This window comes from Hyalella azteca, unplaced genomic scaffold (assembly GCF_000764305.2).
Source record: "Hyalella azteca isolate HAZT.00-mixed unplaced genomic scaffold, Hazt_2.0.2 contig1780, whole genome shotgun sequence".
NCBI classification, from domain to species: Eukaryota; Metazoa; Arthropoda; class Malacostraca; order Amphipoda; family Hyalellidae; genus Hyalella; species Hyalella azteca.
Window position 1 is genome coordinate 19,538 of NW_025932080.1, and position 16,869 is coordinate 36,406.

Genomic DNA, 16,869 nt, shown 5'->3' on the forward strand with positions numbered 1-16,869 from the left:
AGAGCCCGTTTGCATGCCCAAGTGAGTCAGGTTGACCCACATAATAATATAAAAATATAACTCAGTACTCACTGCAGTGAGTGACAGAGAGCGCATTTTCTCGTAGACGAAAACTTGAGGTCACGGACAGACGGACGGACGGACGGACAGACGGACAGACAGACGGACAGACGGACAGACGGACAGACGGACAGAACAGCCCCCCGTCATTCCCCCCACTTGGGGAGGCGGGGTTGCGTGTTCTGCCAAGTGCTGCACTAAATATAGTGGGGAATGACACAAAATACAGCACTCCCACACATTCCTTCTCCCCTCACCCCCCTTTAACCTCAACCCCATTCTTCCCCTTTTAAAATTCCCCTTACCCTCCCTCCAGTTAAATATTTCCTCATAAATCCCCACAAAAATCCCCTAGGTCCTCTCACCCCCCACTAATCTCAACCCCTTTTTCCCCTTTCAAATTCCCCTTTCCCTCCCTCAATTTAAATAATTACTCATAAATCCCCACAAAAATCCCCTAGGTCCTCTCACCCCCCACTAACCTCAACCCTTTATTCCCCTTTCAAATTCCCCTTTCTCTTCTTCAGGTTAAATAATTCTTCATAAATCCCCACAAAAATCCCCTAGGTCCTCTCACCCCCCACTAACCTCAACCCCTTCTTCCCCTTTTAAAATTCCCCTTTCCCTCTTTATCGTTAGATATTTCTTCATAAATCCCCACAAAAATCCCCTAGGTAGTTTTGAGATTTAATTTCGTTGTAGTTTTGCAATTTATGTTGTCTAAATTAATATTTGGTATTTGGTAGCCCAATATTTATTTGTAAGTTCCAAATTTGTAAATTTCTAAATTTTAAATTTCTCAAAAATTTCTAATTTTAGAATTTTCACGGCCCGTAGCTCTTATTTCCACCCAAAATCTATTTTCACGATGGCAAAATATTAACATTGTAAGCGACAATAATAAATTCGATGGTCAACTTTTGGGAAACTTGAATTAAGATTTGAGTGAAATAAAAAAAATAATTAGTGTAAATCAGTTTTGTATCATTGACGACTGACTAATTATTATATTGATATATTTTGGTCATATTGATATATTTAATATTTATTGATAATAATAATATTTAATATATATTTATTGATATATTTATATTTTTTAAGCAGAAGAGTTTCACTCGTTGTGAACACCGCAATTGTGAACTGGGGTCTGGTAGATCCTGCATAGCAATTCAAGATTCAACAATATCTCATAATATCCTCAATTTAAAAGTTAATTTCCATTTATATATTCAATTATATTATATATTCCGACATAGCAACCCAATATTCAACACTAGTCCTGCCTATCCAAGAAGGCACTAGTTCCTCAAATCCCCTGTTAGTAAAAAGTGGATTTTTAAGCCCCGCCTTTCATAATATGTCAAATTCCCAAGTTAATTCCCCATTATTTTCATAGTATGGGTTAACTACAGGTTAATTGGGTTAACTACAGGTTAATTGGGTTAACTACAGGTTAATTGGGTTCAATAAAGGTTAACTGGATTAACTATAGGTTAACTGGGTTAACTACAGGTTAACTGGGTTAACTACAGGTTAATTGGGTTCAATAAAGGTTAACTGGATTAACTATAGGTTAACTGGGTTAACTACAGGTTAACTGGGTTAACTACAGGTTAACTGGGTTAACTACAGGTTAACTGGGTTAACTACAGGTTAACTGGGTTAACTAAAGGTTAACTGGGTTAACTAACGGTTAATTTGTGTTAACTAAAGGTTAACTGGGTTCAATAAAGGTTAACCGGGTTCACTAAAAATTAACTAAAGGTTAACTGGGTTAACTAAAAGTTAACTGGGTTAACTAAAGGTTAACTGGGTTAACTAAAAGTTAAGTGGGTTAACTAAAAGTTTACTGGGTTAACTAAAAGTTAACTGGGTTAATGAAAAGCTAACTGGGTTAAATAAAGTTAACTGGATTATCCGAAGGTTAACTGGGTTAACTTAATGTTAATTTGGTTAAGTAAAGGTTAAATTGCTTAACTAAGGGCTAGTATGGTTAACTAAAGGTTAACTGGGTTAAATAAAAGTTAACTGGGTTAACTTAATGTTAATTTGGTTAAGTAAAGTTTAAATTGCTTAACTAAAGGCTGATTTGGTTAACTAAAAGTTAACTTGGTTAACTTAATGAAAATTTAGTAAATAATACACGTAATATATAAACATTATTATTAACATTCCGCAGTCCGTACATTAGCAGCAGTGAGAGCGGCCGTATCACTGATACGCTCGTGTGCCGGCATAAACTGTGTCAGGATGACCCACGCGGAGCTGTGAGTGCATACCATTATTTTTAGTGTGTTTTATTGCTGTGAGTCTGGCATCTATTTTTTGTTAATACTATTTATGAAAACTATTATTTATATTAACGTTTCATATTATATATACACGGTGTGTCAAGTTGGATAGGGCTGGATAAAGTTTGAAAGGGCTGGATAAAGTTGGATGGGCTGGATAAAGTTGGAAAGGGCTGTCCCGCTGGATAAAGTTGGATGGAGCTGGATAAAGTGATTAGGGCTGGATGAAGTTGGGTGGGGCTGGATAAAGTTGGAGGGTCTGGATAAAGTTGGATAGGGCTGGATAAAGTTGGATAGGGCTGGATAGAGTTGGATAGTGCTGGATAAAGTTGGATGGGGCTGGATAAAGTTGGATGGGGCTGATAAAGTTGGATGGGCTAGATAAAGTTGAATGGGCTGGTTAAAGTTGGATAAAGCTGGATAAGCAACCACATTTCATCAGCCAATCACAGGCCTCGTTCCAGACGTTATAGGTTGTGGGTGAAATTTCCAAGCTTGTGATTGGGTGCACGTGACGTGGTGGTGACGTGTACCAGGGTGAACAATCCTACATTAACCGTATACATGTATTACATGTAACATTTCTTACATGTTATACATACCTAAACGTCTGGTGATAACATATTAACCTTGCGAATATTTATAAGGTGAAAATTGTATGTGAATGTGCAAAGAGTGAATGTGTAAAAAGTGAAAATGAATATCTCATGAATGAAACGAGCGTAGCCTGGTCCTGGGGCCGTATTATCAAAACTTCGTAACTTTTTGTACTTCCAACAAAAAAAGTTACGTGTTACGTAAGTACACCCTAATTTTTTGGCATTATCAAAACATTCGTACGTAAGATTTAGCTAAAAGCGTACTATCAAAACCATCTGGCCAACTGACCAATCAGAGGCTTTGGATTTGTTTACATTCTGTGAACTTCGATGGCGGGAATCGATGCCTTCGATGGTATCCACTATTGAATTCTAATTCTGTCTGTCGGTATTGAGTCGGTATTGCTCCTTGTTGGCCCAGAAAAAGCCGTTCTAAAATAGTTGTGAACTCTTTTTAATAAACAGCGTGAGTTGAAGAAGAAATCTGTGTACAGAGCTAAAAATTATGGTTGGCAGAGATATAAAGTACCGACTAGAAGGAATGAATGAAGAGAGTTGGGCTTGTAAAATATAACGTAATATGCATTTGCTTGTAAAATATAACGTAAAATGAAAACAAAATCAGTTTCTGGCATTAACTCAGTTGAATTTTTTTCCAATAGCACTGTTTAGCACGATCACATATTTTGATCGTGCAAATATTGCACGATCAAGTAGTGGAGCCATCACAAGTAGAGCCATCATTCTATGCGTGTATAATCCGCGCTGTCGGATTATTGACAAAATTCTATCACAAGTGAAGGTGTTGCTACTTGCTAGTAAAGCAATAGTTTCCTATCGCTTCAGCAGACACTCTAAACTTGTGCGGAACTTCACTTACGACATCTCCGAGCAGGCGTACAGTTACGTTAGGTAGCTTCCCGCGCAAATGTTTTGATAATACCACCTCTAGAGTTACGTCATCAAGTCAGCACTAACGCCACTCGTAAGTCGATTTTGCGTACTTACGAAGTTTTGATAATACAGCCCCTGGTTATTAACCAGGAATTATAGAGATGAATAAATTAATGTGTCAACGTGACCTACTTGTGAACATAACATTAATTTGTATGATTTCAATTCATTTAATGTATGAATAGCTGAATGAATATTTACGTGTAGTAGAAACATGAGCACTACGGGGACGTAGCGTCTACACTAAATCAAATGAATGAGTTATATTGTCCATATATTGACCCGCTTCACTGCCTTGACATAGTCTTAAGTTACGAACTGACGACTGCAGCTACAAACATTTATACGTCCAAACTGAGTCAGGATGACTCACACAAGGACGAAAGTGCATCGATACTAGGACAAAGTCTCACTCATCTCTCTGAGTGTCATTAGTAATTTTTTTTTATTTCTTATCGTGAATTTTTTCATGGATATCATTTTTTCATGAATATTGTTTTTTCATTCATATATGTGAAAATATAGTTTTTTGTCATTTATGTCTTGAATATTTTCATGGATAAAATTATTTTCGTCAATATTCCTGAAAAATATAATTTTATTTCATTTATATTCATGAAAAATATCGTTTTCCATTCATATAGCATTTTTTATTCATATATTATTCCAGATTTTAATTTCCCCAAAAATCCTATGAGCGGTTACGAATTTTTAATTAGTTCCTCAAGTGAGCAGCCAAACCGAAAAAAATTTTTACTTTAAGAAAGTAAAAAATTTTGATTTATTTTTTCAGTGAACAACGAAACTGAAAGGAAAAAATTGTGCCCGCAAAATCGGAAAAATTGAAAAAAGGACACGAGGCGCTGAGGTGAAATTGGAAGTGAAAATATGGGTGAAATTGACGGTGAAAAGCGACCTGAAATTGGCGTGAGACCTGAAATTGGCGTGCGACCTGAAATTGGCGTGCGACCTGAAATTGGCGTGAGGCCTGAAATTGACATCGTGCCTGAAATTGGTTTAAGTAGTGAAATTGGGACAAAAAATAGAGACGTCCGAACGGGCAAGCGGGCCAGGAAGAGACCGGATCCCGATGGGCCCCAGCTGGGTGAGAGGGGCCCAGAATCGCGCGCTCTGGGGGGGAGGACGACGTCTGGGGGACGGGTGACCTGTTGGGGAGTGGGGCTGGGCGGGGATGAAGGGAGGGATGTGTTGGAAGGGGAAGAAAAAGAAGAGGATGAAGGGAAGGATGGAGTGAAGGAAGGGGAGGATAGAAGGAAGGATGAAGGGGAGAATAGAGGGGAGGATAGAAGGGAGGATAATGGGGAGGATGAAGGAAGGAATGGAGGAAAGGATGAAGTGGAGGATAAAGGGGAAGATGAAGGGGAGGATGAAGGGAGCAGGATGAAGTAGGACAGTGCGAGGAAGTGGTGGTCGAAGTAGGAGATGCGCAGGATGAAGTAGGAGAGGACGAGGAAGTGGTGGTCGAAGTAGGAATTGCGCAGGATGAAGCAGGACAGTACGATGAAGTGGTGGTCGAAGTAGGAGATGCGCAGGATGAAGTAGGAGAGGACGAGGAAGTGGTGGTCGAAGTAGGAGATGCGCAGGATGAAGTAGGACAGTGCGAGGAAGTGGTAAACGTAGTAGAAGATGAGCAGGATGAAGAAGGAGAGGACGAGGAAGTGGAGAATGGAGTAGGACAGCATGGAGACGTGGAGGATGGAGATGGAGCATGCGGGGAAGGAGTAATGTCAGCCTACTGCTACATGTTGACTGGACGGGCATTCTTGGGGTGGGGCGCATGTCGAGATACCACATATGGAACATATAGAACTGGCCTATGTGGTTATAGTTCATATAAAGTCCAAGGTGCAGGTAGGAGTCGAAGTGGAGAAGGTGGTATTGAAGAGTTGCGTAAGTTCAACTTGGTGCATGTCCCTCCCGAAGTTGAAAAAGAACCACCAAAGAGGGAAGTCATACTTGAAGAAGTAGGAGCAGAAGTTGAGATTTCGGAGGGTGATGATCATGACTGTTTGCAAAGAAATGAGGAATCTAACGCGTCACATGCATTATCTTCTGGAAACCTTACACCGAAGAGAGAAGTCTCTGGATCTGAAGAAGGCTCTGGACCACTCGATGGTAGCCCTGGATCTGAAGAAGGCCCTGGATCACTCGATGGTAGCTCTGGACCACTCGATGGTAACCCTGGATCTGAAGAAGGCCCTGGATCAATCGATGGGGGCCCTGGATCACTCGATGGTAGTCCTGGATCACCGAAAGGTCATGTATCGCACAAATCATTCTTTTACTCAGACTCTTCATCGGACACAGACTACCCTGGTTCAGACGAAGAAGAACCTCTATCATTCGAAGAATACTTTCCATCAGATGAAGGGCTCTCAGAATTGGACACTTCGGACATGGGTTCAGAAGATGAGTCAGATGAATCTGACCTACCCTCACCAGACTCGGAAGAAGAACAGAGTTGGCCGAACCGAGATACACCTGGATTGAGAAACGAAGCATTTGGATTCCTCAGTGGACATGTTGCGTCAGTCAACAATCTTGTAATCCCTGCCCCTGATAGGTGCCGAGGGGACCATGGAAGATGTTTAATTATTTCTAAAGTAACTGGAACTGATCCAAGAACCGTCAAGATTGACGCAAGAACCAGAAGGATTGTCTTCAACAGGACCTCATGTAGCTTTGCTAACAGTGTGCTGGCATACAGAACCAACTTACTCACGTATATGCATAGCGATGATGTCCCTAAAATCTACCAGAAAAATACTGGAGGCTGTCAGGTCTCTCGATGGACCAAGAAAAGAAATAAAGCCACAGGATCAAGTGGGAATGTCCTAAAGACTAATACAAACGATTGTTATACATCAATCAACAACGGAAAGATACCGGAAACTGTAAACTCTGGACACTGCGAATCCGTCTCTATAGAACCTCGCAACAGGACAACTGCAAGTGCGCCATTGCATCTGCCCAGAATTGCAGAAGCTTCACCTACGACCAGGCAAAAAATTTCAGGATTGGGGAAACTTAAAGAAGGACTTGAAATATCGACCAATTCGGCACTAACTAAGAGGCACGGCAAAACAGTGCGTGAAACCATCCCGGGGCAAGTGGGTTCTTGCAGAAATATAGCACCAAATGCAAGTCATAGCAAAGCTAAAAGTCAAAGCACCACGGCTTCCAGAAAAAAGTTTCTGAAACTCAAAAAAACCTCCCGGGATATCAGAGCGGGCAATGATTTTGAAACACGGAACGGCGGCGCCCCTTCATCTCGGCCGTTTGTCGATCCAAGTCTGAATATAAATAGGCTAGAATCCGAGGAAAAACCGGTAGGAATCATGGGTTCAAAATCAACAGCGAATCTTGCGCGTCAAATGAGCTTTGCAGATGAAGAAACTTCTTCTGACGGGGAGGTCAACAGAGGAGTAGAGCGGCTGAGAAGTCGACACAGGAAAAATGGCAGTAGGCTTCTTTCAAACGCCTACCGGGTTGATGTAGGCCTGGCTTCTACATCCTCTCATAGGAGTTTGAATGGAAATACTAGTATTGCGAAGAAGGGCAACGTAAATAGGACTAGAAATGCTTGCGTTAGTGATACCAAAACTGGTAAGGGTAAAATGGTTGACTTGATGGGAGGCTCAAGCAACTGCGTTACCAGAGTAGTTGGCAATTACAACGTAGCAGCTGAACATACCCGGGCTGATGGAACGACTTCCGGGAGAGTGAAATCCAAAAATCGAAAAGTTGGCCCATCATCCACAGGAGTCATTCCTGCTTCGTCAAGAACTGAGAGTAATCTAAGAAAACCCACTGTCAGATCCAACCAAACTAATTGGACGAAAGTTAGAAATACGATGAAAGCTAAAAATGTAACTGGAAATCTCAAAAGATTAAGTCAATTTTCTAGCCAAGACATCAATAAGCTTGAAACAGCTCGCGGTGCAGATTCGAAACCCAAACATGGAAGGTCAAGAGTCGAAAAGGCAACTTCCGGAAGAGTGCGTTCCAAGCTTCGGACGAGGGACAGGTTCTCGGACAGGAAAGAGGTTTCGACGTCCAAAAGAAGGCCTGTAGCTTGGGGAAAACTGCTTCGTAGACACAGACTGAAAGCCCTCAGAGAGGAGAATAATACAGAGTATGAAGATTCTGGTGCTGATGATAGTGGTGAGGCCTATCTAGCAGTCAATATGACTGGTATAGCCGTTGATGCCGACACAGCAGACAATATTGCCAATAAATCAACCTTTTTAACCAGTACAACAGCAAAAGAAGCCGTTATAGCAGTACAAGTAGCTGATGAAGCCGGAATAAAAACCAAATCTGTAAATTCAGCAGCCGACGAAGATTTTGCAGAAGCCAATTCAGACAATACTTCTGTAAATTTAGACATTGCAACAGCTATTGTAGCCGGCTTGGCCGTTGATGGACACTGTACAGCTGGCGATAGAAATGAAAGATCAATTATTGGAGTCAAAGAAGACGGTTCAGAAGTTGGAAGAGGAAATAGTGGAGTCAATGGAAAAAGTTCAGACGTTGGAAAAAGTAGTGGAGTAAGAGGAAAAAGTTCAAAAGTTGGAAGAGGAAGTAATGCAGTAAGAAAAATCGGTTCAGAATTCGGAAGAAAACGTAGTGGAATCAAAGAAAAGGGTTCAAGAACTGAATTAACAAGTATTGGAGTCCTAGAAAATGATTCAGCAGCTGAAGAAGCTTGTGTTAAAGTAAAAAAAGACGGTTTGAAAGTTGAAAAAACAAGCATTGGTGTCGAAGAAAACGGCTTAGGAACAGAAGGAGCGAATATTGCTGGGAAAGATGACGGTTCAGGAGCTGAAATATCAAATATTAGAATCCAAGAAAACGGCCCAGGAACTGCAGGAGCTAGTATTGAAGTCCAAAAAGACGGTTTAGCAGCTGCAGGAGCAGCGGAAGCAGATTTTCGAGACAATGTAGGAGCCGAAAACTTCATACCTATTCGTTCGTACTCTTGCTCCGAAATCCTACTCTACCTGAAGGCGACCAGGATGGCCTGTCTGAAGGAGAGCGCATCCCTAACTTGCAGTATAGGAAGACTGGCAGGTTTTTTGCAACATTTTTTCACACATGACGGGGTTTTCAACGGCCACGATTGGGTGGGGACGGTTCAACAGTCGGGAAGATTCGCAGTCAACTATGAGACAGACTTGGCCAAGAAAATACACGACATTTGTACGGTGCTTCTAGAAGCTCGGAGGAACCTAGAGCCTCGAAGAATATGTATGGCTACATTTCGCCTCCGCAACTTGGTTTACTCGATTCAAGTTATCACCAAACTATTACGAAATCTACCTGATGACCCAAAGTTCGCAGCCGCCAGAAGATACCTAACTACCAGTCGCAGGATGTTGAGAATCCTGATGAACCTGGACAGCAGCAGAGTTTGTGTGGATGTCTTCCTGTGCAACGTCCCACTATGCGACCAACCAAACATAATCAGACATTTAGTAGCTTGTAATAACCTTTCTTGCAAGAAAACAATGGAGGTTGGATATAATATGCTAACTCTTTATAAGAAGTGGGCGTTTCCATGGCAAAAATTATACGACAAAGCAAGAAGAAATAAATTCTTGTATTTGGTCGCACAAATATCGACCAATGAGCGTTGCTGTAAGAAATTCGACAAAAATTCCAGAGAATTTTTTGCCATCTTGAACGCCTGCAGACATCTTTACTGCGCCCGCTGCGTGAAGAAGCTGGAGAGGGAGGGGTGAGTGGTGGGAGGGGTGAGTGGTGTGAGGGGTGAGTGGTGGGAGGATACAACCCTCCCCCCTCCAATAACCTCCCCCCACCCCCCGCAGGAGCTGCAGGGTCTGCGGGAAGCGATCGCGTTTCTGGATGCGCAGCGGCGTGTTCGCAGAGCTCAGCAGGATCCTGCGCCTGCAGGCAGCAAGAGAGCGCGGGAGACGGGTAGCCCCAGCCCCAGCCCCAACCCTAACCCCAACCCCAGCATCAACCCTAAGCCCTACGCCAACTTCAACCCCTACGCCGACTTCAACCCCTACGCCCACTTCAACCCCTACGCCGACCCCAACCCCTTCCGAAAATCCTTCCCTAAGCCTTCCTCAAAAAAATGTCCCGACCCGACGTTAAACCCCTTCTCCAACCCGTCGTTAAACCCCTTCTCCAACCCGTCGTTAAACCCCTTTCCCAACCCGACTAGTCCCCCTCTACCCCAAACTTTTCCCCCAACCCCTCCTTTAACCCCTCAACCTTTCTCTCAAACCATCCAAGCTTTTTAGCGTTTTGTAAAAAGCTTATGAAAATGTCACAATTTTACCTAATTTATGCAATTTTAAAGACGTGTTTTCAATTAATTGAGTTACCCTTTATACGGACGATATGTATATTATATTCATGCATTTATTAGCATTGACTCATTTTAGCTAATGACTCTGAACTTTTGTTCCAATTTTGCTGCAGTAAATTTAGGATCGTCGTGGTTTTTTACTGTCATTTTGGCTTTTTAAAATCACATTTTCGGTTTCATTCAACCATTCATTGAGGAAAAATTAATTTATTCCCAACCTCTGAATTTTTATGAAAGCAGCAATTGATAAAGATAAAAAAATAGTTTGTTCATTGTCTTCAAGCCAAAAAAACAATTTTTAAATAGATTTAGTCAGAACAAATTTCCGCTAGTAGAATTTTTCATTTTCCAGGACACAACAAATTTGTTTTTACATTCATAACAGAAAAAATATGAATTTTTATACATGCGACAATAAATAAAGTTAAAAGTTTTATTAACCTTAACCCTCTTAACATTTAACAATCGTCAATCAGAATAAATATTATTTTGTGAAAATTTGAAGAAAATTGGGAAAATTTGATAATCTTTGAATTGTTTTTAACATTTTTGAAAAAGTTGAATTTTTTGAAAAAATGTGAAAATTTGTGAAAAAATTAGACTACCCCCATGGAGTAAGACTGTACACTTGACTGTACCCCCATGGAGTCAGGCAGTACAATTGACTGCACCTCCATGGAGTCAGGCTGTACACTTGACTGTACCTACATGGAGTCAGGCTGTACAATTGACTGTACCCCCATGGAGTCAGGCAGTACAATTGACTGCACCTCCATGGAGTCAGGCTGTACACTTGACTGTACCCCATGGAGTCAGGCTGTACAGCTGACTGTACCCCCATGGAGTCAGGCTGTACAATTGACTGTACCCCCATGGAGTCAGGCTGTACAATTGACTGCCTCTACGCGTGCGTTAGGTAAGAAGATACGTCATAATTTGTACAGTATGACCCATAGATTTTTTTGTGAATTTCTTTGGATTTCCACAGCATTGAATTTATGAAGGCTTCTTTAACCGACGACTAAGGGTGAAGAAAATTATCTATCATTATCAGTAAGATTATTAAAATCTCACAGGATATTGTTTTTTATTCCATCAAGTTTTAGAGGTTACTTAATTGAAGATTGAAGACTTTAATAATTACTTTAATTCATGCTAGAAATAATTAATATCAATAGATTCAACTAATGCCTGAAATTTTATATTTTAATAACGATCATTGAGTGGAATGCATGTCAAAATAATGCATGCATTCATTTAAATTCACATTTCTGAAAAATTATTGCTAACAAATTCGATTGAGATTAAATATCCTCTAATGAGAGAAGCAAGTGATAAATCTAAAATACAAACCAGTGTATATAAAGAAGATTTTAAACCTTTTTCAAGGAGATTTAATTCAATTGCTTGGTAAAATTAGGAACCACTCCAATTATATAATTGGAGTGGTTCCTAATTTGCGAAGGAGTGGTTCCTAATTTGCGAAGGAGTGGTTCCTAATTTGCGAAGGAGTGGTTCCTAATTTAATTTATTTAATTTAATCTTAATAATTATTGCGAAGCTTATCTGCTTATGGGCATTCACTTGGATGTCTCTATTATTTTATAAATGTTTTTCTTTTTCTCTTTTCAATTGTAACTAAAGCTCCTTTGTGAATAAAAATCAATCAATAAAAAAATAAGGACCATAATGCGGATGTAAGGACGCCGGATATAAGGACTAGAATCCGCTTATAAGATCATTAATAGCTCATCGCTTTAAGAGTTTGCCGTGTTTTTCGTTACTGTATTTATTAATAATCATCCATGATGTCATATTTTCGCTTATAATATTTTACACTAACAAAACAGTGACGTTGAACGTGATGTATAACGTTGAATGTAACGTCTTTTGTTTCTGTAACGTTTACGGGTGTCTGTAACGTTTACCTGTGCCGCTAACTGATTCTGTCATTATAAGACGGTAGTGGTGGTGTGGTAGATAACAGCAACTATATATGTTTTATGTTTTTGCCTTTCAAATGTTTTTAGTCTTTCAAATTTATGTTTTGAAAGATTTAAATTTAATGAACAGTTGTTGATGGTTTCGGAGCATAGCCATTCCCATCCGCGAAGAAGACGTTTAATTTGAAACCGTGGTAGAAATTGGCGAAACTGTCTAAAAATATATTGAGGAAATTGTGAAAGATTTATGTTGGGGAAACTGTGGAAATATTTCTAGTCTTAATTTTGTTTTCCAAATAATTATTATCACCAAGTGTTTCAACCTACTGAACAATTTTGCAGTTTCTAGTGCAGAATGACCATCCTAACTATAGGGGATAGTCCGCAGCTGTACTACTAGGTAGTAATTGTTTCATTTAGGTTGTTAGTCTATGTTTATTTTGTCAATATTTAAGTTCAGAATTTTGAACATTTTACTATATCCAATTTTCCTTAGAATTCCCCTCAGTTTCCCCTAGAATTCCACCCAATTTTCCATAGATTTCCCCCAGTTTTCCCTAGAATTCCACCCAGTTTTCCTTAGAATTTCATCCATTTTTCCTTAGAATTCCTCCCAGTTTTCCTTAGAATTTCACCCATTTTTCCTTAGAATTCCTTCCAGTTTTTCTTAGAATTCCACCCAGTTTGCTTGGAATTCCTCCCATTCACAGAATTCCACCCAGATTTGCTTAGAATTCCATCAAGTTTTCCATAGAATTTCACCCAAGTTTCCTTAAAATTCCACCCAGTTTTCCCTGGAATTCCACCAAGTTTTCCTCATAATTTTTCTTAGAATTCCACCCCTTTTCCCTAGAATTCCACCCAGTTTTCCTTAGAATTCCACAGTTTTCCCTATAATTTCACCAAGTTTTCCTCATAATTTTTCTTAGAATTCCACCCCTTTTCCCTAGAATTCCACCCAGTTTTCCCTAGAATTCCACCCAGTTTTTCCATGAATTCCACCCAGTTTTGCTTAGAATTCCACCCAATTTTCCTTTGAATTGCTTCCAGTTTTCTTTAGAATTCTACCCAGTTTTCCTTGAAACTCCACAGCTTTCCTCATAATTTCACCAAGTTTTCCTTATAATTTTTCATAGAATTCAACCCAGTTTTCTTTATAATTCCACCAAGTTTTCCTTGGAATTCCACCTTTTTTTTTAGAATTCTACTTAGTTTTATTTAGGACTCCACCCAGCTCTGCTCATTATTCCACCCGGTTTTCCTTAGAATTCCTCCAAATTTGTGTTTGAATTCCACCCAGTATGCCCTACAGTTTCAATTGTATTCAGTGATGCAAGCTGCCCAGTGGCTGCACTTCAAACCCTAGCTGTGACGCAGCGGACATTAGCGGCTGATTTACGTGCTCCCCGAGTCCTGGGCGGCACCTGATGCGAGTCTGCCACGTATTAAAACTTTTTAACGCGTGTTTCGAAACCTCAACTCGCTGCCCCATTCTTGATGCTCTCGACCACTCACTGTTGTGATAATTAATATATATATACATGCATTATAGGTACCCTATATATTTACAAACATTAATTTAAAACAGTGGTTCCCAATTTTTTCAGGCTAGCGCCCCCTTTGGCTCCCTAGTGAATTTCTAGCGCCCCCCACAGACATCCGCCTCTTTCTTGAAATTTAGTACGCTGCAATTTTAAAAGAGAAATGTTAAACACAAATGTGTATTTCACTAATAGAACCCCATTTTGTGAACCAATATGTTTTTCAGCTGTTATAACTGTTTAAACACTAGAAACCTAGGACGTCTCGGCCAAATTTACGGCCGGACTCGTGGCCGGTCTCACGACCAATCTCCATATTCAATTATCAAGTAATATCTCTCAAACTAATGAACGCAGCTCTATGAAACTCGGAACATATATTCATCAGAACCTAACGGTGATGTTTAGCTCGTACTTTTTTTAATTTTACCTTCATCCGTGAGTTACGCGTATATTGCGAAACAGGCCGAAATTCGCAGTGATCAAAGAATTTCTTCCAAACTATTGAACAGATTTGAACGAAATTTTGAATATACGTTCCCAACTACCAACGGTGATTTTTTAGCTTATAAAATTTTTTCGATTTTACTTTCGTAGCTTTTCTACCGGCCGGTTTAACCAAGAGCCGTCTACGTATAGCCGTATAACTCACAAACGAAGGCAAGGCGAAAAAATTGTAGCGAGCTAAATATCATCGTTGCTGAGGTTAGGTATTTAAATATACTAAGTTTCGTTCAAACATGTTCAGCAGTTTGGAAAAAAATTTCTTGATTACTGCGAATTTAAGCACGAATTGCTAGTTTAAATCACGAATGAAGGTGAAATGAAAAAAAACTCGCGAACGAAGGCACAATCGAAAAATTTTTCACGAGCTAAACATTACCGTTCGGTAGTTAAATTCAATAATGACTGCAAATTCAAAAATTCCGTTCGAATCTGTTCAGTAGCTTGGAAGAAATTACCTGTTCACTGTGAATTTCGGCCCGTATTGCCATATAACCATGGCAAAAACAAACGATGGCAAAATTCAAAACAATTTTCTCGAGCTAAACATTATCGTTAGGTCTTAATGAATACGTGTACTAAGTTTCATCGAGTTAAGTTCATTAGTTTGCAATATATTCTTTGGTCATTGAATTTGGAAATTGGCGGTGAGACCGGCCGCGAGTCCGGCCGTTAATTTGTCCGAGACGTAAACTCAGGAGAGGTTGAAAAAACAGATCTGGGTGAAAAAAACCATCGCTGGGAGACATGTGCTGCACGTGTTGTGTACAAATCGTCGAACAAACGTTGGAACTTCTGACATTGACTTCGGACTATCGCCCCCCAATGGCCCCTCTACCGCCCTCTTCTTCCTCACCGCCCCCCAAAATTTTTCCCCCTCCCCTAGGGGGGCGATATCGCCCACTTTGGGAACCACTGATAAAAATTAGCTACTAATGTGCAATTTTTTTAGTTTATTTGAACTAAATCAGACCGTAATTAATAAATTTAGTGACTGATTATCGTATATGGTGTGACCACGTACTTAAAATGTTTAGATTCGGTTATATATGTAAAGGCTATCTTTTATTAATAATTTAAATTTAATTTAATATTTATTTGAATTGCATTTATTTACCCATACAATTATTATAGGAATAATTGCCATAACATTTTTATTGCAATTTTGATGACTCCAGCGCCTGAACGCAATAATCAGAATTTCATCAATTACATCAGTTATTATCTGTTGTTATCAATTATGTGATTATCAATAATTTTCAGATTTTTCAAACACCTTTTCTGAAAATCTGAAAAATAAATTAATTTTACGACGGTCAAGAATTGCTAAATTCAAGAAAATTTCGGACCTGAACAATGAATGAAAATTCTGCCATGAATGTGAATGAAGCCGTGAATAGGCGTCCAGCAGTGAATAGGCGTCCAGCAATGAATGGGCGTCCAGCAATGAATGAGCGTCCATCAGTGAATGGGCATCCAGCAATGAATGGGCGTCCAGCAGTGAATGGGCATCCAGCAGTGAATGGGCATCCAGCAGTGAATGGGCATCCAGCAATGAATGGGCGTCCAGCAGTGAATGGGCATCCAGCAATGAATGGGCGTCCAGCAGTGAATGGGCATCCAGCAATGAATGGGCGTCCAGCAGTGAATGGGCATCCAGCAATGAATGGGCGTCCAGCAGTGAATGGGCATCCAGCAATGAATGGGCGTCCAGCAGTGAATGGGCATCCAGCAGTGAATGGGCGTCCAGCAATGTATGTGTATCTGGCAGTGAATGGGCGTCCAGCAGTGAATGGGCGTCCAGCAGTGAATGGGCATCCGGCAGTGAATGGAAATGAGGCCGTAAATGCGAGTGCAGTCGTGAATGCAAATTCAGCCATGAATGAAAATGCCGCCCCTAATGAAAGTGCCGTCGTGAATGAAGGTGCGGCCGTGAATGCAAATGCGGTTGTGAATGAAAATGATGCCAATGATACCGACGATGCCGACGGGGATGATACCGACGATGCCGACGGGGATGATACCGACGATGCCGACGGGGATGATACGGACGGCGACAGCTTTGATTACGCTGATTACCCTGAAGCAGCCCCGGCGCGGGATATGTCCGCCGACATGGCGGAATTGCGGGCCATCTGCGCCACGTGGCAACGGCGAGAGCGCCAACTTAATGCCACAGGACCGTGGCATACGCCATTCGTCTTCCCTGACGAGGTTGTCTTCATTAGGGAATGTTTAGGCGACCTCGTTGTCCCCAATGGAGTGTCTGACCCCATGGACCCCAGGGTAATGTCTGACCCCATTGAGCCCAGGGGAGGGTCTGACCCCATTGACCCCAGGGGAGTGTTTGACCCCATTGACCCCAGGGTAGTGTCTGACCCCATTGACCCCAGGGGAGTGTCTGACCCCATTGACCCCAGGGGAGTATCTGACCCCATTGACCCCAGGAGAATGTCGGACCCCCTTGACCCCAGGCCAGTATTTCAGCTACGCCGGTCCGTCGATATCCTCTACGTTACTATGAAAATATTTTTATTGAGAAACATTGCAAATTTAATGGGAAGGTTGATCAGGATTCAAAGATTGCAAGTTACTTTGACCAGCCACATGACCGCT

The 16,869-nt window shown here is 40.9% G+C and overlaps 1 protein-coding gene across 1 annotated transcript; it reads left to right on the plus strand.

Moving 5' to 3' along the window:
* Positions 1–4,792: 4,792 nt before the first annotated feature.
* LOC125178988 lies at positions 4,793–10,107 on the plus strand. The gene is made up of 3 exons (XM_047883983.1): positions 4,793–5,260; positions 5,305–9,665; positions 9,757–10,107. Exons 1-3 carry the CDS (start codon positions 4,793–4,795, stop codon positions 10,046–10,048), a joined length of 5,121 nt encoding a protein of 1,706 aa, XP_047739939.1. The 3' UTR covers positions 10,049–10,107.
* Positions 10,108–16,869: the final 6,762 nt, after the last annotated feature.

Bases quoted from the DNA above. Each gene is read 5' to 3' on its own strand.
- LOC125178988 (XM_047883983.1), top strand. From the start codon at position 4,793: ATGGGTGAAATTGACGGTGAAAAGCGACCTGAAATTGGCGTGAGACCT. The intron at 5,261-5,304 runs GTGGAGGATAAA...TGAAGGGAGCAG, and splicing joins GGAATGGAGGAAAGGATGAA to GATGAAGTAGGACAGTGCGA. The intron at 9,666-9,756 runs GTGAGTGGTGGG...CACCCCCCGCAG, and splicing joins AAGAAGCTGGAGAGGGAGGG to GAGCTGCAGGGTCTGCGGGA.